The 23,271-nt window shown below is 35.6% G+C and overlaps 2 protein-coding genes across 2 annotated transcripts in view; one reads left to right on the forward strand and one right to left on the reverse strand.

The window, feature by feature from the left end:
- Positions 1-10,786, reverse strand: part of dixdc1a (DIX domain containing 1a) — a 29,340-nt gene extending 18,554 nt beyond the window's left edge. The window contains exons 1-3 of the mRNA XM_052107776.1: positions 10,154-10,786; positions 3,673-3,785; positions 3,437-3,591 (exon numbers count right to left, since the gene is read on the reverse strand). Of these exons, the coding sequence (XP_051963736.1) occupies positions 3,437-3,591; positions 3,673-3,785; positions 10,154-10,176 (291 nt within the window). The 5' untranslated portion in view covers positions 10,177-10,786. The remainder of the gene's footprint in view (positions 1-3,436; positions 3,592-3,672; positions 3,786-10,153) is intronic.
- Positions 10,787-13,152: 2,366 nt separating this feature from the next.
- LOC127629966 (coatomer subunit delta-like) lies at positions 13,153-22,584 on the forward strand. The gene is made up of 10 exons (XM_052107304.1): positions 13,153-13,331; positions 14,347-14,610; positions 14,738-14,917; positions 17,821-18,023; positions 18,097-18,261; positions 18,736-18,901; positions 19,405-19,552; positions 20,268-20,376; positions 20,474-20,678; positions 21,474-22,584. Exons 1-10 carry the CDS (start codon positions 13,329-13,331, stop codon positions 21,561-21,563), a joined length of 1,533 nt encoding a protein of 510 aa, XP_051963264.1. The 5' UTR covers positions 13,153-13,328; the 3' UTR covers positions 21,564-22,584.
- Positions 22,585-23,271: the final 687 nt, after the last annotated feature.

Here is a 23,271-nt window from a genome sequence, read left to right on the forward strand (position 1 = left end):
AAAATTGCCCATTGCATGTGCAAGAAAGAAAATAGGAAACATACTGGTAATACTAATATGCTGTTGTTATCGACATATCATGTACACAGTCATTTCAATCTTCAAAATACCAAGTTATAGAGACCAAATATGCCACACATATGATTTTGGTTAACCATAGTATGCAAAGTCTGAAACATTAACCCATTAGTTTGCAAGAAAACATAGATCAAGCACATTTAAGGGAAAATGTGAGATGGCACATTAGATACATGTCAATATTTATCACATGGATATATAGAATATATATATAGGATTAACAGGGTTCATTTCTCTTTCTCAGTAAGAGAATGAAGGGAGGGTCAGCACTTCTCTGAACATTCCTTTGGAGGTCGTAAAGGCCTCCATTACTCTGGGCAGGAGAATGATTCCTTTGTTCCGATCACGGCTCATTTGCATGTTTCTGGCTGGGTTTATGACGGTAAGAGATTTTGGGCTGAATGACTCAAAAGATGGCAAAACATAACGTAATATCATTCTACTGAAGATCTTATATTCGAATTTAGCTAGGCCAAATTGTAAGGTTTAATTTGATACCAAGAAAAGTATATTTGGTACACTTAATAAGGGAATATACACTGAGGCTATTAAATATGAGGCCTCAGAGTTTAAAACACACAACTGAAACAGTTCTAACTGAGTTTGATATACCTCAGAAATACACAACATACAGGGATTACACGTATTTCATTAGCAATATGCAGTTCTGTGTTTAACTGAAAAACACACACACACACATTGTTACGTTCAAAGTTTCCCCTTCCTGTCCACACGATAAGCACGTGGTGAGCATGCGGATGTCACATGCGGTTCTCTGTCAATAGTTCATTGTCTCTTTGTCAATACATTTATTGTGCTTGTGAAGCTGGTTGGCGCTATTTCAGTAATTAGGGGGGGTTTTTAACAGTAAGTTCTTGTTTGTTCGGGAATCTGTTAAAGCCACTGATCCTCCGCCATACCTTACAGAGAAATAGAATTTTGATGTTTGATGTCTGAGATAAATAATAGATAACAAAATGCTTTGTCTTCCTCTGGTTTTACTGTAAGCATAATGTAGCATTATTGCAAGAACTGACACTTTGGTTTAAAAAATAATAATAATAATAACATTTTTAAAAAGCTAAACTTTGACAAATAATTGTCTTTGATGTACTTTGAAGTAAACTGGTGGCCAAAAGTTTGGAATAATGTACAGATTTTGCTCTTATGGAGAGAAATTGGTACTTTTATTCAACAAAGCGGCATTCAGCTGATCACAATGTATAGTCAGGACATTAATAACGTAAAAAAAAATTACTATTACTATTTGAAAAAAAAAATCGGAACGTCTGAAACTATTTCAAAGAATTCTCATCAAAAAATCCTCCACGTGCAGCAGTGACAACTTTGCAGATCCTTGGCAATCTAGCTGTCAGTTTGTCCAAATACTCAGGTGACATTTCACCCCACACTTCCTGTAGCACTTGCCATAGATGTGTCTGTCTTGTCGGGCACTTCTCATTTCTTACAGTCTAGCTGATCCCACAAAATCTTAATGGGGTTAAGATCTATAACACTCTTTTCCATTATCTGTTGTCCAATGTCTGCGTTTCTTTGCTCATTCTAACCTTTTCTTTTTGTTTTTCTGTTTCAAAAGTGGCTTTTTCTTTGCAATTCTTCCCATAAGGCCTGCACTCCTGAGTCTTCTCTTTACTGTTATACATGAAACTTATGTTGAGCGGGAAAAATTCTGTGAAGCTGTCATCTGAGGACATGTGAGGCATCAATTTCTCAAACTAGATACTAAATGTACTGATCCTCTTAATTAATTGTACATCTGGCCCTCCACATCTCTTTCTGTCCTTGTTAGAGCCAGTTGTCCTTTGTCTTTAAGACTGTAGTGTACACCTTTGTATGAAATGTTTTTTTTTTTTTTTTTTTGCAATTTCAAGTATTGTATAGCCTTCACTCCTCAAAACAATGATTGACTGATGAATTTCTAGAGAAAGCTGCATACTGTGGCAACTAAAAAACAAACACAAAGATGATGTTAAGCTTCATTTAATGAACCAAATAGCTTTCAACTGTGTTTGATATAATTGCAAGTGACTTTCTAGTACCAAATATGTTTTGGCCTGTGTAATCCCGCCTACTGCCCACTCACCAATAGTATTTCGACACCGCTGGGTTGCCAGATTTAAACAAGTTTGCAGGCAAACTATGGAAGCTATGCAAACGAACTTCATCAGAGATAACAGATTCCACCCGACTGAAAAAAAAACCCTGCCATTCATCTAAACACCACCATGACCAGAGGCATAGTAAAACAAGGATAAATACTGGAGATACCTTTAGAAGAAGGAGAGCCCAGCTTAAAGCCCAGAAATCCTAAAAACTGACGCTGAGTTGGCTAATTTGCATGTCCTCATACTGGCAACCCGCATGAGCTTCGAGTCTGGGGCGCGGCAGACAACTCTCCAATATTTTGAATTTGGACTGCAGTACCCATTTCAAACGCTTGTTGTCAATCTTACATATAGGAACTTTAATGTCATGAATTTATCTAAATTCATTTATTGGAACAATAAAGGTGTTGACCTGTAAAGAACAGTAACCAAGGGATAATAGCATGTAAATACGCTGCATTGTGCACTGCATGGCACTACTCACAAATACACTATTGAGCTGCACTACACTGTCTTTTAATCATTATTATTGCTATGTAAGTTAATAATAAACTCATAAATACTCTTTAAATGTCTTGATATATTGTCCCATTTTACCAGTATCACCCTGTCCCACTTTGCCAATATGCCTCTAGTAAAGAGGGACAGATCTCAGACATAATGGGTATCAAGCTTAACTGTCCCACTTTGCCCATATTCTCCCAACCGTTCTAATACTGTTTATACTATCGGTCTGTCTCCCATTCCTTCTGTTTTTCATCAGATTTAAAAATGATAATAATTCCATGATAATAATACATGGCAAATATAAACAACCTCTAAAATGCAGGGTTTTAAAATTAAAAATTTTTAAAAGTAATTTTATCCTCCAAACAAAAATTTCCAATATCATCACATTTCGGTATATCTGTTGAGTAAACATGTAAACACAATTAAACCACCAAGGGTCAACTATGTAATTAAGTTAGGATGGTTGAGCTGTGTTTTCACATTTATATTGTAGCAAGTTGTCTTGAGTTTAAGGTACAAGTTACATATACTGTATATATAATTTATTAATAACTTGTAGGCCAATATATCCATCTATCACACCATCCATTTGCTATCCCCACTTATCTTACTGTATGTAGGGTCACGGGACTGCTGGAGGTCTACCTTGGGTTGAAGGCAGGGAAGAACCCGGAATAGGTAACCTACATAGTATTATATATACATTTGCAGGAACCACTCACCTGAAGCCTTGACACCATTTTTCTTGTCTCCTGCATCTCCTTCTCCAGCTGTTCCTGCTGAGCACATAGCTGCTCTTCCCATGTGCTGCTCTCCTCTTTCACAGCATGATCTGGACCAGGAGACGGCTCGGTGGCTGAGGATTTCACTGCATCCTCTGTGAAAGAAACACTCAAGGAGTTATAACAAGGAAAGGCACATATGTATTGTGTAGGACCAAGCAAGGCATATGCCTCACCTGTTAGGCTTTTTGGCTGATCCGTATGATTCCCCACTAATTCCCCCAGCTCTTCAGATTTGGCAATAATGTGCTCCTCCTTGGGTGAGTGCGTTGGACTGGATGAACTGAGACTACAGAGGACAAATAATCAACCATTACTCATAACAAATGTCAAATTGGATGCCTTTAAAGCAAGCATCTTGTGTTTACCATTGTCACGCCTGTAACCACTTGGATGACTAAGACTGCCTTTTGTGTTTACAAAGTTTGCTTTAATTACATGTTACTAAAATGTAGGGAAACTCCTGATACAAGTCACTGGCACCATTCCCATCATATTCAGTTTCAAACTACACTTATACAAGTTTCAAGATCATTCTTAAGCCAATCTGTTAACAGTAGAGGTGAAAAGAGAGACTCCTTCAGACTCCAACACCCCAGGTTGTTCTTCTGGCACAGGAATATGATATTTTGAGAAACGAAATGCCATAGACAAAGAAATAAAGACAGTGACACAATAACAGAAAGGCGCAGCAGCTCTCACAGTTGATTAGCATCATCAATCCAGTCTCGTTTGCATAAATGATAATGGCATTTTGATAAGGACAATTAAGCAGGTTTACATCTACTTGATTAAGCTTTTAAGAATGCATACACAAGCCTGAAATTACAGCAGAATGGCCCTCTAAGAGGTGTCATATTGCTGCATGTGTTGAATATTTATGTACAGATGAACATGTGTATCAATGTCAATCCACTCCAGATAAAACATCTTATTCTCTTCATTTGAACAGCTCATGTAAGATCATTTTGCACCATACAGTCATTCAAATGCATTGTGGACAATAGGTTTGTTGATTTACACAGCTGCAGTAACTGGATTTGTGTCATAAAAACCCAAGCGAAAAGCTATAGTGTCAATTTACAGAGCATTTTATGTGCACCTTTTTTTAAACTGATTAGGCTTAAAGGAATAGTCCACCTAAAAATGATGCTCTCCCTTATGTTGTATTAAACTCGTATGACTTTCTTTCTTCCGCTGAACACAAATGAAGATATTTAAATGGGTATATAATGAGAATATATCCATACAATGCAAGTGAAAGATGACCAAATTTTCAAGCTCTAAAATGACAATGGCAGTATACAGATAATCCATAAGACTCCAGTGGCTTAATTCATGTCTTCTGAAGCGAATTAAAACATTCCATTTTGGGTGAGAACAGACCAAAATTTTACTCCATTTTCAGTATAAATCTTGACATTAGCAGTCTCCTTGTTTCATTATTTCAAGCTATTTAGTGCTATCTAGCTCTGCACATGCGTCAAGCACTAGGAAGTTTAATCAACCTTGAAGTCATGATTGTGCCTAGAGACTACAATGACAAGATGAATTTTACATTTTGGTCTGTTCTCACTCAAAAACTTTTGGAATGCTTCAGAAGAAATTGATTAAACCACTGAAGTCTTTTGGATTACCTTTATGCTGACTTTGTTCTTTTTTGGAGCATGAAAGTTTGGTCCCCATTTACTGCTTTGTGTGAAAAACAGACATAATACCGCCATTAAAATATCTTTGTTTGTGTTGCGGAGAAGAAAGAAACTCATATGAGTTTGAGAAGACATAAGGGCGAGTAAATGATGAGAGAATTATAATTTTTGGGTGAACTATTCCTTTAATATGCAGACAATGTGCAAAGTCATGTAAATGCCTTGAACGGGTTTCCTTTATCCTTTATCCAATTTTGCATTGCATGTAATCTTTACTGGTGTTTTGCCGAAATCAGACTCCCCACCAGATTCTTACTATCCGCTACCTGATTGGTCGCTAGCACTAAAGCCCACCCCGAACCCTAATCACAGTAGAAATTAATTCATCCCTATCATTAAATCCCACCCCTTCACCTACCCCACCCTTATCATAACCATAAAAGTTTATGCACAGTTGCACATAGTGTTGTGCACATGCCTGTTTACGTTTTGACGTCAAAAGCAGGTTGGTAAGCTCTTTTGACCTTTATTAATCATGTACAGGATCCGAAATATAGATATCTATAATAACATTTTCACTAGTTAAAATGCTAATTCATGATATCAGCTATGGAATTACTACAAGTGAAAATGCAATTTTTAATATCAGTAGGCATAATTTGGTTTGCGCTTGTAAAAACCTTACTTACAGATATCAAAAACAAGTTCATTATTGTGGGAATACCCATTCTAAAAAAAAAACATAATTTTTGATACCTGTAAATGGATTTTCCAACCCAGTCTCATAGAATGAACGTTGTTATAACTGCATTTTTACAAAGTGACTTTTACATGCTGCATTCCACGTTTAGCCACAGTTCAGGCGCTACAACAATTGTGCGTTTTATTTACTACAACGACTGATTATGAATTTATAAACACTTATTTTCCTCACTATTCCTCACACACTGCTATGTTATGATATGAAAGACTTATCCAAAATGCATCATTTGAACACTATACATTTAACACTATTATTAGACTCAACTTCATTTACTATGGAATGATATTCCGGACATTATTCAAAAGGAATTGCAAATTGTATTTGCAATTGCGTTTTCAATTTGTGGACGCATAAAATGTGACATAATCCAAACGCAATTGCAAATTGCGCATTACGGTTTGCATTTTCGTTTAAGCGAACGCACAGTGACTGCCAGATTTCAAATGGAAAAGCAAAGTCCGTTTGCAACTGTGTTTCCCATATCTTACGAGTTTTGGCCCTGTCATATTTAAATAGCAATTTCAATTACCACGTCTGCTTTTTCACTTTCTCAGCGTCGCGTATGTAGCCAGCCAAAACTCAAATGGAATACTAATTCCCTTAGTATTTCCATTTCCGATGCCTTACACAGAAACCTGTCAATCAGGGTCAAGGGTGGGATTATGGTATGGAGCGTGTTTGTCTTGGGAAGTGACATCACTCACAGTCTATCAGGATCAATAATTAGCACTGCACTTTATTCATCTATAATCTCACACTGGACTGTCAACATATTCTCCTCAATATACTACTTCATAGATATATATATATATTTCATATACTCCTACTTATTGTATTGTATATTGTGTGTATTGTTTACTGTACATTGTATATAATTATTGTGTTGTGTAAGTATGTGTACATTTGATATGTAAATTGTGTTGTGTAAATATGTTGTTTATTGTAATTGGTATATGTCTCGTCACTGTCATGACTGCTATGTTGCTCGGAACTGCACACAAGACTTTCACCTACTGTTGCACTTGTGTACATGGTAGTGTGACAATAAAGTGATTTGATTTGATTTGATTTGATAAACCGGCGTCTGTTCAGGGCATCACCTCTTGACCGTCGACTGTGAGTGACGTCACTTCCCAAGACAAACACGCCCCATAGCATAATCCCACCCTTGACCCTGATTGACAGGTTTCTGTGTAAGGCATCGGAAATGGAAATACTAAGGGAATTAGTATTCCATTTGAGTATTAGAAAATCAGTTATTTTGAATTCTTATAATAAAGGTGGCTTAAATTTCATTGATTTTGATTCTCTTAACAATACCTTAAAAATTAATTGGCTTAAGCGTTTCCTTCACAATCAATCTTCTATTTGGAGTATAATCCCAAGATATATTTTTTCTCAATTAGGAGGTATACATTTTCTTTTAATGTGCAATTATTCAATTAGTAAACTTCCTGTCAAACTTTCCAATTATCATCAGCAGATGCTTATGGCTTGGAAACTTATTTACAAGCATAATTTCTAGCCACACAATTTTTTAATTTGGAACAACTGTAATATTCTTCATAAGAGGAAATCTTTATTTCTTGAAAACTGGTTCAATAATGGGGTGATATTAGTAAACCAGCTATTTGATAGTGAAGGTAATTTATTTAATTATTCGATTTTGTTTCAGGATACCAATTCCCAGTATCTAGTAAAGAATTTAATATAGTTTTCAAGGCCATCTCTTTGGAAATCTGTATGCTGTTTAGAAACAATAATAGTGCTACAGTGACTTCTGTTTCTCCCCTAGCCCTGAATCTACTGTGGTTGGTTCTATTTGTTTTTCAATACATAAATCCAATTATAAAATTAGGTCATTATTTTTGGACCCTGTTACTTCAATTCCTTCCTCCATTTCTTATTGGAATAACCTTTTTGATGATATTAAATGGTCATATGTTTGGTCACTTCCTCAGAAATTCTTTCTAACTAATAAAGTTAAAGAAATATCCTATAAAATTATTCATAGATTTTATCCAGTTAAATACTTTTTAAAAGAAATTTAGAAATGATATTGATACTTCCTGCTCTTTTTGTGAAGCCTCCTCTGAAACTGTTGATCATTTGTTTTGGGAATGTCTTTTTACTCGGTCTTTCTGGAACAATATTGATGCTCTGATTGTCCAAAAGGTTTTATGTAACTTTTCTTTATCATATAGACACATTCTTTTTGGATTTTATGTTAAAGACAAGAATCTAATTAATGCATGTTTTTGTATAAACCTTCTTTTATATATTGGAAAGTTTCATATCCATAAATGTAAATATATAAAAAGTAAACCCCACTTTAGCTTTTTCAAAGAAGAATTGAAGATGTATTTAAATACAATTTCAACTTATGTTAACAAGAAAGCAATGAAAACATCCAGAATTAGTGCCATGTTTAATATTCTCTCTTAATGTTTTTTTCTTTTGTGCCCTCTTCTTCTTTTTTTCTCTTTCTTCTCTTACTCTCTTTTCTTTTTAGACTATTGTTGAATATATTTAAATTTCTTTCACATTTCCTCTCTTAATGTATTCTGAACCATAATTTCTCTTTTGTTTTGAAAGATTGTTTATATTTCTTGTATGTATCGTCTTGTTCTGTTTGTTAATATTGCAATAAAAAATAAAAATAAAAACAAATAGTATTCCATTTGAGTTTTGGCTGGCTACATACGCGACGCTGAGAAAGTGAAAAAGCAGGCGTGGTAATTGAAATTGCTATTTAAATATGACAGGGCCAAAACTCGTAAGATATAGGAAACACAGTTGCAAACGGACTTTGCTTTTCCATTTGAAATCTGGCAGTCACTGTGCGTTAAGCTTAAGCGAAAATGCAAACCGTAATGCGCGATTTTCAATTGCGTTTGGATTATGTCACATTTTATGCGTCCACAAATTGAAAACGCAATTGCAAATACAATTTGCAATTCCTTTTGAATAATGTCCGGAATATCATTCCATAGACTCAACTTCATTTACACACTTAATCCAATGTGATTACCTTACAGCTTGACACAAAATTACATGGTTGCTTCAGAAAATATACTTTTTATGTCTCATCTTGTTTTTGGACACTATCGGTTAGGTTTAGGTGTTGGTTTAGGGGTAAGGATATCTGTTTTGTTTACCTAATTTTATTTTAGATCACTGTTGGTTAGGTTTAGGTCAAAGTTTTAGGTTAGAGAGGTACGATTTTTCTCATTAAAATCACCATCTAACATCCATTAATATTATGACAACTTTTCACTGGCTTTTGGCACCCCCTGCTGGACATTTCACTGGGAAACTGCAACGAAATGTGAAACAAGGCAAGTAATTTCAGTTTTTGCAGAAATGTTGCCACGGTAATGTAAGTTTCACCAGACCAGACTGGCATTTTCACTAATAGAATTGATCTGTAATTCACTCCAGTTCAAAACGCAATTACAGATATCTACAATTAATTTCTTACTGTTTGAAATTCCAGTTTCACATATCAGTTATATACTTCTTTGTTTTTATATATATATATATATATATATATATCAATAATTACATTGTAATTAATACAAAATAGCCATTCCTGATGAAAACAATACAATTACAGCTAGTGAAAATTAAAGATATCTTAAAAGGCTTTCTAATAACATTTGAAATTAACATTGACATAACTCAAAACAAAATTACTGATATAAAAATTAGCAGCTTTAGTGGCCTATTTTATGATGAATTTATATGTGAGAACAAACACTCACCAATCATTTACTTGACCTCTTTACAAGTTAATCAATCCAAACCTGTAACAAAAACCTATATAGTTGTCGACACAGTAGATAACCTAAATAGTCCATACTCAAATCCAGATTGGAATTTGAATTTACATCTGCAGCTTGACATCTGTGAAGTCAACTGATGGCAGATGGGAAACCTGGTTGCCAGGAGATTTCACAATGGCAAGCAACACCCACACATCAAGCGCTATGGTCACAGATTTAATTCTGTGTGAGAGAACAGTGATGTCTTCAGTTCAGCCTGTCTCACGCTTTATTAAACCTGTTATAACACTGTTATAATATTAGCGTACAGCTACAAAATCTCCCAATATTACAGTCAAATGTTAAATATGACAAAGACAATGGACACTATGGCTATGTCCATTTTCTGGGATATGTGGAATGGAATGGTAGATGACGAGGACACAGGAAAAGGATTGGAAGTGTGGAATTTCATTCATACCATTTCATTTGTTTGGCTCCCATGGTGCTATTTGCACTTCTAACCTCCCATGCTGATTCAGCCCAACGGTTTGAGGAAGCAGTGTGTCATCAACACAGCAGAAGGCACAGCCCCGGTCCAAAGGGTGTGCACATCAGCGACCACCAAACAAAACCCTGCGTCCACGTAGCACCCAGTCTAGTCTGTTGATGATGGAGAGCAGCTCCCTGACCATTTGAATGTCTCCCTGTTTGTATGAGTCCAGCCTGCTTGTTTGGCAGGTCTTTACTTGGACAGATTTACCCTTGATGTTGTAAACCCTGATTAAATGTCCTTTTGGGTGTTCCAACAGATCCAACGCTGAAAATCCTGATCAGAGGCAGCATGTGTTTCTATGATAAGAAGCATGAGGTAATCCTGTTTTCAGTTCTGAGCCATAACAAGGCAGAAAAGAGCTTTGGAATGGTCTGCTGTCCCCTTTCTTGAATCTTGACAGTCTCTTGCAGCACGCCTTCTGCAACTTGTATAACTCCTGTTTTTCATTCTCTCTGATTTTTGAAGGTTGCTTTTGAGTTTCTTCCCCCTGTCTTTCTGGGTTTACTCTATCGATCCTTGTCTTCCTCCTCCCTTGTTTCGTTTTCAGGAGTCAGACGTGGTTCAGCATTGCCTGTGTTTACCCTCCCCTCCTCCATCTTCACCCCTCCCTTTCACACAGAGTGGTGGGCTCCTGGATGGGGGGGATGGGTGTGGGCAGACTAAAAAAGTAGGTGTCTCCGGGCTGTGTATGTGTGAAAATGACACTATTCAACTGTCATAATGCAGGTTTTGATTTTTGGATTCACATTTGAATGCGAATCCCATTTCATACTGTCATATTATATTGAAAAGAAAGAGAGAGAAGACACGGGGGAGAGAGAGAGAGTGAGAGAAAGAGAGAGAGAGAGAGGAGATGGTTGACTATTACCACATCAGCTTTCAATTTAAGTGGAAAATGTATGTACATATTGTATGTATACAAGAGAAACACTCACTAAGCACTTTATTAGGAAGACATGTACACCTACTTATAAATGCAATTATCTAATCAGCCAATCATGTGGCAGCAGTGCAATGCATAAAATCATGTAGATACGGGTCAGGAGCTTCAGTTAATGTTCACATAAATCATCAAAATGGGGGGGAATGTGATAACATTGATGAACATTGGCGCATTGTTTCATTATGCGGAATTAATTTCCATTCTGTGCATGTTTATAAGGGGCCTTCTGTTTTAGTAATTACTGAAATCACAATGCCAGACTACTTACCCACTTATTTTGAAAGGGTATCCTTAGACTGCAGTCACGGCAACAACATTTTTATTTAGAATTTTATATTTTGATTGGGGTTGCTTGTTTTGATTATTGGGGGGGGGGGTCTACGCCAATGACCAGTGGATTTCTTGAGAGCTGAGTGAAAGCGGATTACCAATCCTGCTGATTACTGCAGTCCCATCCATTTTAGGCATAATATTCTTTTTCTGCCTGAGTTCTCCTCTTATGCCAGCCAGGAGGGAGCAGAGTGTATCTAGCTGTGTCTCTGTCCTGGCACAAGGGGATGTGGCCAGCTGACATAAAGGGTTCATTCAAAACCTTTCAAACTTAGCCAGGCAAATCTTTTACAGGCGTGTGAGCAGAGGGGCATTAACACTATTCAAATACCAGTGTTGTATGATCTCAGAGAGAGTGAAGGGTGATTAATTAGCAGGGGAGGAAAGAGTACTGAAAAATAATACTCAAATAAAAGTACTGTTACGTCTTGAAAATGTAATATGAGGAGAGTAAAAGTACCTGTCCTAATATCTACTCAAGTAAGAGTAAAAGAGTAGCTTTAAAGAATAAAAAATAAAGGCATTTTATAGGTCTTTGTGATTGACAACTTTTGAAATTCATCACTTATCTATGTTACTGTAAGCACTACATTGATCAGATTTGTATTTTTTTTTTTTATATAAAAGGGCGACATGATTACAGAAATGAAAAGATGAAAAAGTTATTTTCAATACAATGATTCCCATTTTATATCATAATGTATGAAACAATTACATTAAAATCAGTTTATGTGTAATGTTTAAATGTCCCTTAATGCCGACAGATTTATTGTTGCACATAAAACATGTTCAAAACAATGCAAGGAATGCAAAAAGAAAATTATGAAAACCCACTAAAAAAGCAGGGTCACTTGGTGCATTATGTATATAATTCACACAAAAATTTAAATTCTCTCATTATTTACTCACCATCATGCCATCCTGGATGTGTATGACTTTATTCTTCAGCAGAACACAATTTAAGAATTTTAGAAGAATATTTCAGCTCTTTTGGTCCATACAATGCAAGTGAATAGTGATCAGAAATTTAAAGGTCCAAAAAGCACATGAAGTTAGCATAAAAGTAATCCAAATTACTCCAGTGGTTAAATCCATATCTTCTGAAGCTATTTGATATGTGTGGCTGTGAAACAGATCAATATTAAGTCATTTTACTATAAATCTCTACTTTTAATTTCACATTCTTCTTCTTTTGTTTTTGGCAATTTGCATTCTTTGTGCATCGCCACCTAGACAGGTAGGAGTGTGTAGTAAATGTGTGCAGACTAAAATATTGACAAACTGAACCATGTTTCTCACCCACACCTATCATATCGCTTCATAAGGCATGGATTAAACAACTGGAGTTTTATATATTACTTTTATACTGCCTTTTTTTGCTTTTTGGACCTTCAAAGTTCTGGTCACCATTCAATTGCATTGTATGGACCAACAGAGCTGAAATATTCTTCTAAAAATCTTTGTTTGTATTTAGCAGAAGAAAGAAATGTCATACACATCGGGGAGGCTTGAGGGTGAGTAAATTATGAGAGAATTTTCATTTTGTTTGAACTATCCCTTTAAGGTTGTGCGGATTACAGGTTGGTCTCCACCGCTAGATGTCGCCATTTTTCCCCGCATCACCTCTCATCTGCCCCTGACACACCGCAACTTTTTCCGGTTGGACTCTGGAGACGTGGCTCTGTTTCTTCAATATTACGAGTCAAGCTACATGCCACCGTTTGAACAGAACACAAGTCCCCATTCAGAATTTTTTTTGTTGTTGAAACAGCAGACAGTGTCCGTTACTGAGTCCACGGACAGATCGTCTCGTGAAAAGGAATAGAAATGGTATGACTGTTTGTTTACTGTATTTAGCATGACGGAGCTAGCAGCTAGCAGCTAGCATTGCAGCTCACCAGTCATATAGTCTTAAACTATTAAAACTCTTTCTCTTTCTAGTGTCACTTTCAGAAAAGTGTCTCTTTCGTCTGCCTTTGGTTTTAAGGTGTCATCGAAGTATAATAACATTGTAGCTAGATAGTTTTTGATATCTGATACAGCTAGCCAGCAAATTATCATCAGGAATAATTACAATTAAATTACATAATGTACTGTCAGTGTTTGCAAATCGAACAAATTAATATATTATTCTCCTTTTTAAATGTAGATAGTGTAAATATTGACTGTATATTCCGCTAGTAGGATTTGAATGTATACATATTAAATGTTTTGTATAATGTATTGTAAGTGACATTTGTGTTATTTTAGAGGACTTGCACTAATTATGACTGTCTTAGGAATATTCTTATGAATATTTTGATTTATTATTAACAGTATACACTATAACGTGATTTGGGGTCATTTTTTCAGGTTACCAAGATTCTTTGAAGAATTACTTTTAATTATTTTCCAGTCATTCCCAATTACTGGATAGGGTTTTTTTTTTATTACATATTTTATTAAGATTGCTTTCTTTTACACAGGGAGATTGTCCTTTTTAATGCAAAGTCTGGAAAGCACTTTAATATACATTTTTAGATATAATTGTTTTATTGAAACAGTAAATGAAATAATGCTTTACTATTTTGGATTGTTTTTCTCACATTTAAATGCATTTTTTATTCAGCTGTAGATGAACAAACAGCTGTGTGGCAGACCCTTACTAATGTAAACAAAACATTTGTGATGTCTCCTTCACTCACTGAACTTGAATTGATTGTCATTTCTGTTGCCATGTCATTTTTGGGTTGTTTTCAACTATACAGCAATTCTGAAGCAAATTTTGTAAGATTACATATTTTAAATGTGCATTGTTTGTATAGTTTTAGTATCAGTAATACACATGTCAATCTAACTTTTGCAGGTGCTCTTGGCAGCAGCGGTGTGCACTAAGGCAGGCAAAGCTCTAGTGTCACGACAGTTCATAGAGATGACGCGAACCCGCGTTGAGGGCCTGCTGGCTGCTTTTCCCAAACTGATGAGCACAGGGAAAGAACACACTTTTGTGGAAACAGACAGTGTACGCTATGTCTACCAGCCCCTGGAAAAACTCTATATGGTTCTCATCACTACAAAAAACAGCAACATTCTGGAAGACTTGGAGACATTACGGCTTTTCTCCCGAGTGGTAAAGCTTCTTTTTTTCTGCATAGTAAACTTTACATTACTTTTTAATTCTACAGTCTGTTGTAGCTCTCTTAATGCTGATGTATTTTAAATAAATGATGCGTCTCCATCTGTCCTTGAATATTCAGATCCCTGAGTATTGCCGCGTGTTGGAGGAAGGGGAGATCTCAGAGCACTGTTTTGATCTCATATTTGCATTTGATGAGATCGTAGCACTGGGATATAGGGAGAATGTTAACCTGGCACAGATTCGCACTTTTACTGAGATGGACTCTCATGAAGAGAAAGTCTTCAGGGCAGTCAGAGAGGTGAGATATTCCCTTTAGTTTGATGAAACGTTTGATGCAACATTTGATGCAATATTGTTCTACACTTTAAAGGAATCATTCACCCCAAAAAAAAATTATTCTGTCATTATTTACTCCCCCTCATGTCACTCCAAAACTGTATGCTGTTCTGCTGGACACAAAACAAAATTACTGATATAAAAATTAGCAGCTCTTTTACATACAATGACAGTTCATAGTGACCACATCTGTCAAGCCTCAAAAAGGTCTAAACTATAAAAGTAGTCCATATCAGGGGTTTTCAAACTTTTTGGGCAAAAAATATATAAAAAAATATATATTTTTCGATCATTTAAAAAAATATATATTATTTGGTCGACTCGATATAGATTCTCAAAAGCCATGGATCGAACTTTTAATACATGCACAAGCCTCCACGACAATGAGAGGAAATCTCTTGCATTTGAAACCAAATTTTGTGCTATGCAACTGAAAATGTATATGTTTGGAAAGTGACTGGTACATTTTTATATGTCACTCACTAGAGATTGTGTTGTATAGTGGTGGAGTGTTCAGCAGCGAGATCCTTTTACTGTGTGTTGAAAGTAAAAGTTGTTCCCTTTAATGTTTGTCCAAAGATGAGATCCACACAACCCATTTATCATTTAATAATGTCTGTTTTAATACTCTTGCTGTTCTTTATCATAAAAGATAAAAGAGAAACATTGGCAGGACCTGAGTAGCTCTGTGGTAAAAGACGTTGGCTACCACCCCTGGAGTTCGCTAGTTTGAATCCCAAGGTGTGCTGAGTGACTCCAGTCAGGCCTCCTAATCAAACAAATTGGCCCAGTTGCTAGGGATGGTAGAGTCACATGGGGTAACCTCCTCGTGGTCGCTTATAACGTGATTCGTTCTCGGTGGGGCACGTGGTGAGTTGAGCGTGGATGGCGTGAAGCCTCCACACTCGCTGTGACTCTGTGGCAACGCGCTCAACAAGTCACGTGATAAGATGCGCAGGTGGGATACGTTCTCTGCCACCCGGGTTGAGACAAATCACTACGCAACCACAAGGATTTTAAAGCACATTGTGAATTGGGCATGCCAAATTGGGAGAAAAAAGGGAGAAACATTTCATTGTAATCAGGTAGGGCTGGGTGATATGGCCAAAAATATTATCACAATATTTTTTTCATATTGTTCTATATCGATATTTATCACGATATACATTCAGATTTGCACATTTTTGGCAGAACAGTCAAAATAGTCTATACAAAACTGCATTGGGGCCCAGAGATAGCCAAAGCAGTGGTGTCTGAGGGATCTTCTAAGCACAATGACAGAATATCATATTCATATTCAAATTTTTACCTAATCGTCTAGATGTAGAACACAGGCGAAAATTACTCAAAAGTTTATCATCGATATCTTGAATTTTTTTTTTATCAAGATAAATATAGAGATAATTTTATCACCCAGCCCTATAATCAGGCATAGCACAGATAAGATTAGGCCCTTTGAGTCTCTCATTAACATGTTTTAATTTAAAGATGCTGTGTATAGAAATGCCTAATTTCCATAAAGGGAGAATACAGTTTTTTAGCACTTGTTCTACAAATCAATGTAAATGCTTAATTAAATTATGCAGTACAAATTATGCAATTAAATAATAAAAATTTAACAAAATATATAGTATGCAATATAATATCACATTTATTGATTAAATACATTGAAATGTTCATTTTTAAAAGCTAAAATGTGTCAAATGATGAAAAACTATTAAAATATAATTAGTAAAATTAATATTTTCATAATGCACCTAGTTAAAACTTCCCCTTTATAATTAACAGATTTAGCTGAGAGAGGGCCATTATAACTGAAAGATACCCATATGAATCGATATCGAATCGGAATCCAATTGAGAGCGTGTGAATCGGAATCCAATTGAGAGCGTGTGAATCAGAATCCAATTGAGAGCGTGTGAATCGGAATCCAATTGAGAGCGTGTGAATCGGAATCCAATTGAGAGCGTGTGAATCGGAATCCAATTGAGAGCGTGTGAATCGGAATCCAATTGAGAGCGTGTGAATCGAATCAGGAAATCTTTATTGATACCCAGCCTTACCAAGGACCCACAGATGTGATTATACCCTTGCAAAGGACCCCCTGTTTGAGAAAATAGTAAATATGATATTATAAAGACATGTTATTTTGCAAAATTATTTAACTGGCTTTTTTTAGTGCCATTGTACTACAGCAAAATTAATCATTAAAATTGTATTTGCAAAACATTTACTTTTTATTAAGTTGACAGTGTGTCTATCATAGTAATGTAAGATGTTTTAACCTGAAGAGAACATTTTTTAATTTAATTCAAATTTATTTGTGTAGTTCTTTTCAAAATAAATATTGTTTCAAGGCAGCTTTATAGAGAATAGTGAAGTGCATTTCTTCCAATTAAGACATTTTGTTTAATTGTATATGAAATTCTATGCAGGATTGTTTTTATCTCTTACTGTTTAAAAAAATTACTGTCAGTAGAATAAAATAATTGCTGTTAATCTCATACTCTCGGAATGAAACGGTCATTATTTCAAATAATGTAGACATTTTTTCTCTCCCCCTAACACATCTTTGTGGACCCCTGGGGATTCCCGGACACAAGTTTGAAAACCCCTTGTCCAAATGACTCGTGAACTATATTCCAAGTCATCTGAAGCTGTTCGATAGCTTTGTGTGAAGAACTGACTGAAATTTAAGTAATTATGAAGTCATCTTTAAATATCTCCTTTTGGGTACCTCTGAGGGAAAAAAAACAATATGCAGGTTTGGAATGACATGAGGGTGAGTAAATAAGGGCAGAGTTTTCATTTTTAAAGTTTGAATCAAGCAAGCACAGATTTTCTCTAAATCTTCCACTTCTTCAGACCCAAGAAAGAGAGGCAAATGCTGAAATGAAACGGAAGGCCAAAGAGTTGCAGCGAGCAAGACAAGATGCTGAACGTTCAGGAAAGAAAGCACCAGGCTTTGGAGGTTTTGGAAACTCAGGAATGAGCAGTGTCACATCTACTTCCTTCATCACAGATACAATTGAACAAGAGAAGCCTAAAATGGTGCCTGCTCCAGTCAGGTATGAGCTTTAACTGTATCAAATCATCTGAAAACATATTAGCAGAAGTTAATCACTCTTGTGTTTCCTGTAGGGCCAGTGGTCCAAGTAAAGCACTTAAGCTGGGTGTTAAAGGAAAAGAGGTGGATAACTTTGTGGACAAACTGAAGTCTGAGGGAGAACACATTGTCACATCCAGTGTAGGAAGGAAAGCAGCAGAGGCATCTAAAGTCCTTCAGCCTCCAGTGAATATGGAGAGGTATCACATGCTGGTTTTTTTAAGCATCTTTCACATCTTGCCCCCTTTATTTTATGTTACATGTTGGATTGCACATCCTGGGAGGCACTTAACATGTAATCAACTGTAATAGTTTTTTTAGATACTCCATAAATCATTATGAAGTGTAATATTTCTAATAAAATGTATAAGATAACTATGTGCAAAACTTAGTTTGTCTTCCCACTGTAGTTGTATTATAGACAGTATAGTATTAAAATAAAAATGTTTTGTTACAAACATCTATTTTACATGCTTTGTTGGACTGTGATCACTTTATTTGAAAATTGGCATATGTATCCAAATCCCTTCCTAAAGGAAAAATTTGAAATATAAAGAACTTTATTGCAATTTATCATCTAACTTATCACTTGTCATGTATAAACAGTTTTGTGTATTTTCAGCTCATCCCTATTATTAATGGTAATTGTGACCTTTATTCGCTGTCTTCATCAGTGTACATCTGAGGGTGGAGGAGAAGATCTCTCTTACCTGTGGTCGGGATGGTGGGCTGCAGAACATTGAGGTTCTGGGTATGATCACTCTGACGGTTACAGATGAAAAATGTGGCCGCATTTTCATACTCATCAACAACAATGACAAGAAAGAAGCCCAATTACAGGTGTGTGACACACTTAGGATCTGTAGCAGGCTTTCCAAAATCATTATCAAAGGACAGTGCCTCAAAAATAATATGCTGTTCAATAATCGATATACCAATATTTTCTGACATGCCTAGTTTCAACATGAAACAATAAGGTTTCAGGTGACTGGTAGTTTTCACAACCCATGTTTGCTGGGTTTTAATCCACTAGAAATTTGTGGAAAGATGTATTGTCAATGTTTTGTCAGCTGAGCGATCAACAACACAACAGTATGTCATAGTGCATTGACCACAATTCTATCCCTCAAAACCTTATTTTCATTTGTCAAATTGAACATTGCATTTACACCAACTAAGGTCTACAGTACCTGAAATAAAAAATAAAAAGCATTGTTTTCACATTATAATTATTTTGTATTTTTTTTAGAAGAACAGTAATCTTGAATCATTTGTCTTGACCATGTGTTTTATTTTAGAAGATCAGAAAATGCTGATATCATGTTGTTTTTTCTGTCCTTCAGACTCACCCTCATGTCGATAAGAAGCTGTTCACCACAGAGTCACTGATCGGTCTGAAAAATCAGGAGAAGTTCTTCCCACTCAACACTGATCTGGGAGTTCTCAAGTGGAGATTGCAGAGCACAGACGAGTCCCTTATTCCTTTAACCAGTGAGTCTTCTCTTTACATCAACACTTTATATAAAACAAAATAAGATATTAAACACAAGGTTTATGTGTAGCAACTAGGGATGCACAGATGTATCGGCTGCAGATATTTATCGGCCAATTATTGACCAAATTAAAACCATCAGCATATCGGTTATATGAATGAAAACACCAATATGAAAAACCAATAGTTTATTTTTAATTTGTAACACTTTGTAAAAACTCCTTGGCACTCCTAAGAACATGAAATATTTAGTACTGTCAGTAGATTATTTTTTTATTATTGCGATTAATCGCATTTTGTGTAGTTAAATTGCTATTAATCACTGATTTTGAAAATGTTGAAATTTGAATCAATATACTTCTTATTCTGTTAAAATGCATGTATTTCCTTCATAGGTAAGAAAAATACAAAAATATGTAACAATGTTATCTTTTTATCTTGTATTTACCTGTCATGAAAGACTGTCTGTCATGTGTTCAACAGATCCAGTTTTCAATGGAAATAATTTATTGTTAGAACAGCGAAAACGCTTTTATATCTCTTTGTACATCACAACAGTGATCTGATGACAAAATATTGCTATCTGTGTTCATAAATGTTCATATTAGTGCATCCCGAGTAGAAACACTTTCACAAAAGATTAGTCTTATATATCAGAGATTCCACTCTGGATTTCAGTTCCATTAATAGAAGTGTTTACTGTTGTTTCCTCAGTTAACTGCTGGCCATCAGAAAGTGGAAGTGGCTGTGATGTCAATATTGAGTATGAGCTTCAGGATGAGGCACTTGAGCTCAATGATGTTGTCATTACTATTCCTGTGCCGTAAGTGCATATTCATATTCAGTGCAATCACTGTGTAAACAAGTTGTTTTTTACTATTTAATTTGTAAAATTGTTATATATACTTTGGATTATGTAGGTCAGGTGTAGGTGCTCCTGTGATTGGTGATCTGGATGGGCAGTATAACCATGATAGCAGGAAAAACATCCTTGAATGGTCGCTGCCTGTTATTGATGTGAAGAACAGGAGTGGCAGTCTGGAATTCAGTATAGCTGGCAAACCCAATGATTTCTTCCCAATCAATGTTTCTTTTGTCTCCAAACGCAACTTTTGTGACATTCGGGTAAGCTGGGCAATATTGTCAATGTTTCTTAATACAAACCAGCAATAAATGTATTATCACAAGTCATGGAAAAGTCATGGAAATTTCTATAGTGATTATACATATTGGCTTGCAAGCCGAGGTGATGTCCGATCATGCTTTTAAAGGAATAGTTTACCTATCATTTACTCATTCTCATTCCACCCCTGATGTGTATGACTTCTTTCTTCTGTAATTAAGATTTTAGAAGAATATTTCAGCTTTGTAGGTCCTCACAATGCAAGTGAATGGTGACCAAAATGTTAAGGTCCAAAAGCACATAAAGGCAGCATAAAAGTTATCCAAATGACTCCAGTGGTTAAATCCATATATTCAGTAGAGATATGATAGTTGTGGGTGAGAAACGGATCAGTATTTAAGACCTTTTATAATCAGTCTCCACTTTAAATTTCACTTTCTTCTTTAGTTTTTGCCGATTCGCAATCTTTGTGCATATCGCCACCTACTGGGCAGAGAGGAGAATATATTGTAAAATAGGTCTTATATTGGGCTGTTTCTCACCCACACCTATCATATCGCTTTGCATGAGGGAGAGTAAATGATGAGAGAATTTTCATTCGGTATAAAAACAAATTCACATCGGTATAACATATTCAATATCAAATCAGTCTGGTTAAAAAAAAAGATTTTAAAAAGATCTCTATTCAGTGATGCAATAATTGGAAATGAATTGTTCAAAAAGGATGGGAACCCTAAATAGAAACTAGTCAAAGTGAGAAAGAACATGGCTTTATATCTGTTGTTCTGTTTCTGCAGGTAGGACAGGTGACACATGTAGAAGGAGGCAGTCCAGTCAAATTCTCCACTGAGACTTCATTTGTTGTGGACAAGTATGAGATCCTGTAAATGTTTCCAGGAGGAAGACCTGCCAGCAAGTTTAATGGTTCAAAGACTGTGCTGTACATTTAACAGAACTTTCAAAAACATCTAAAGTAGGCTGCTGTATTTCTGTTTGTCTGGAAAAGGAAAATAGTCTGCCTTTATTTATACTGGGCTCTCAGCTGCCAGTACAGACACAAGAGAGTGAAGTACAGCCCTGCAATTGAAGACATCAAGGGAAGATCAGTATCCAGCATACAGCAGACGTATAATAAGATCGAACCAATAAGAACCCTCATAACCCTTGAAAAAAAAATAAAAGCATTAGATGATTGCACACTTTGCTGCATGGATAAACCTTTTTATTTGTGACCTAATAGAGATTTGCACACACCTAAGGATCAAAAAGAAAATGCTGGTTCTTCATGGAAACTTAAACAGACCTAACATTGTAGTACCAAATGAATGTGTGTGTCTTTGATGATTAAATCAGTTGTGCCCGTGCAATGATCTTGTGCTGTACTACCTAAAAACTGATACTGCATTACATATGCAGTCCAAATTCAGATACCGAAATTTCCATTAATAAGTGCTCTGCTCTTCAGCTTTTATTTCATCTTAAGTATCAATGTCATCTTTGAGCACAGACCTCCGCAACAGCTTTTTGCCTTTTAGTATTTTTTCCCCTTTGTTTTCTCTTCAGTTATCTTTATGTAATCATTTGTTTGAAGATATATAAATGGATAATTTTTCAGTTTTGTATGTAATGTTACAAATATGTTTAAACATTTCATTGCAATCTGTTCCTTTCCTCACATGCCTTGTTTGGATATAATGGATATGATATTCTCTCTGGCTTTCAGGATGTTGTTAAGAACTGATTTATTTTTTTGTATTTCCATAAAGTAAAATACATTTATCAATGTCAACGCACACTAAAAGATTATTATATTAATAAAGATGGAATGCCAAGGTGAGGTTTACAACATTCCATTCTGCTGTAAGATACTTATAAATACAATACACTTTTAATCAAATAAATAATAGATTTAAATAAAATTGCATTTTCTGATCATTTCTTGTCTTGTTAATATGGAGGTTTTCTGCATCCAACTTTGGGTTGCTGCATGGTTAGTATTTGGCCAGGTCTTTTTTTATACAGTTAGTGGTGCTTGTTAATCAACCTTTATGATGAGGGATGTGCCATTACTTTTCCAAGTGAAGAGGCATACAAATGATGGAATGGTTAGAAAAATATAGCATACACTTAGTTGAAGGAGTATGTTTGCCAACTATGAACAGTGTTGGTTATATCTGATTGTGAAGTAATTAGTTACTCTAATCTAATTAGAGTAACTAATTAATGCAATGCATCATATTTACAATTCTTGTTATCAGATTACAGTTACTGATGTTTAATTAAGCGCATTACTTTTGACAGCCAAAAGATGTGCACCCCCTAATGAGTCATATAAGGAGAAACTGAGTGTGGTGATGTTTATGATTTGCCTGCCAGTCGTCACAATGAAACATTGATGTTATTTTAATTAAGTATAAAAACAAAAATCAGTAAAGCAATCTGATTACAGTTTTTAGAGAAGTAGTTAGAAATTTTTGGTGGATTACTTTTGGAGTAACCAACATTGCACGCGAATACAGGGCGCTTGCTCATATAGCTGCTTTAATATGGGACGCTTCGGCGATCAACCGAGATGTCCTATCTAGCATGTCGCTG

The sequence above is a fragment of the Xyrauchen texanus genome, chromosome 36 (assembly GCF_025860055.1).
Source record: "Xyrauchen texanus isolate HMW12.3.18 chromosome 36, RBS_HiC_50CHRs, whole genome shotgun sequence".
NCBI classification, from domain to species: domain Eukaryota; kingdom Metazoa; phylum Chordata; class Actinopteri; order Cypriniformes; family Catostomidae; genus Xyrauchen; species Xyrauchen texanus.

Excerpts from the sequence above, each read along its gene's own strand:
- LOC127629966 (XM_052107304.1), top strand. Across the intron at positions 18,024-18,096 it reads ATGGTGCCTGCTCCAGTCAG|GGCCAGTGGTCCAAGTAAAG; the intron begins GTATGAGCTTTA and ends TGTTTCCTGTAG. Across the intron at positions 18,902-19,404 it reads AGAAAGAAGCCCAATTACAG|ACTCACCCTCATGTCGATAA; the intron begins GTGTGTGACACA and ends TCTGTCCTTCAG.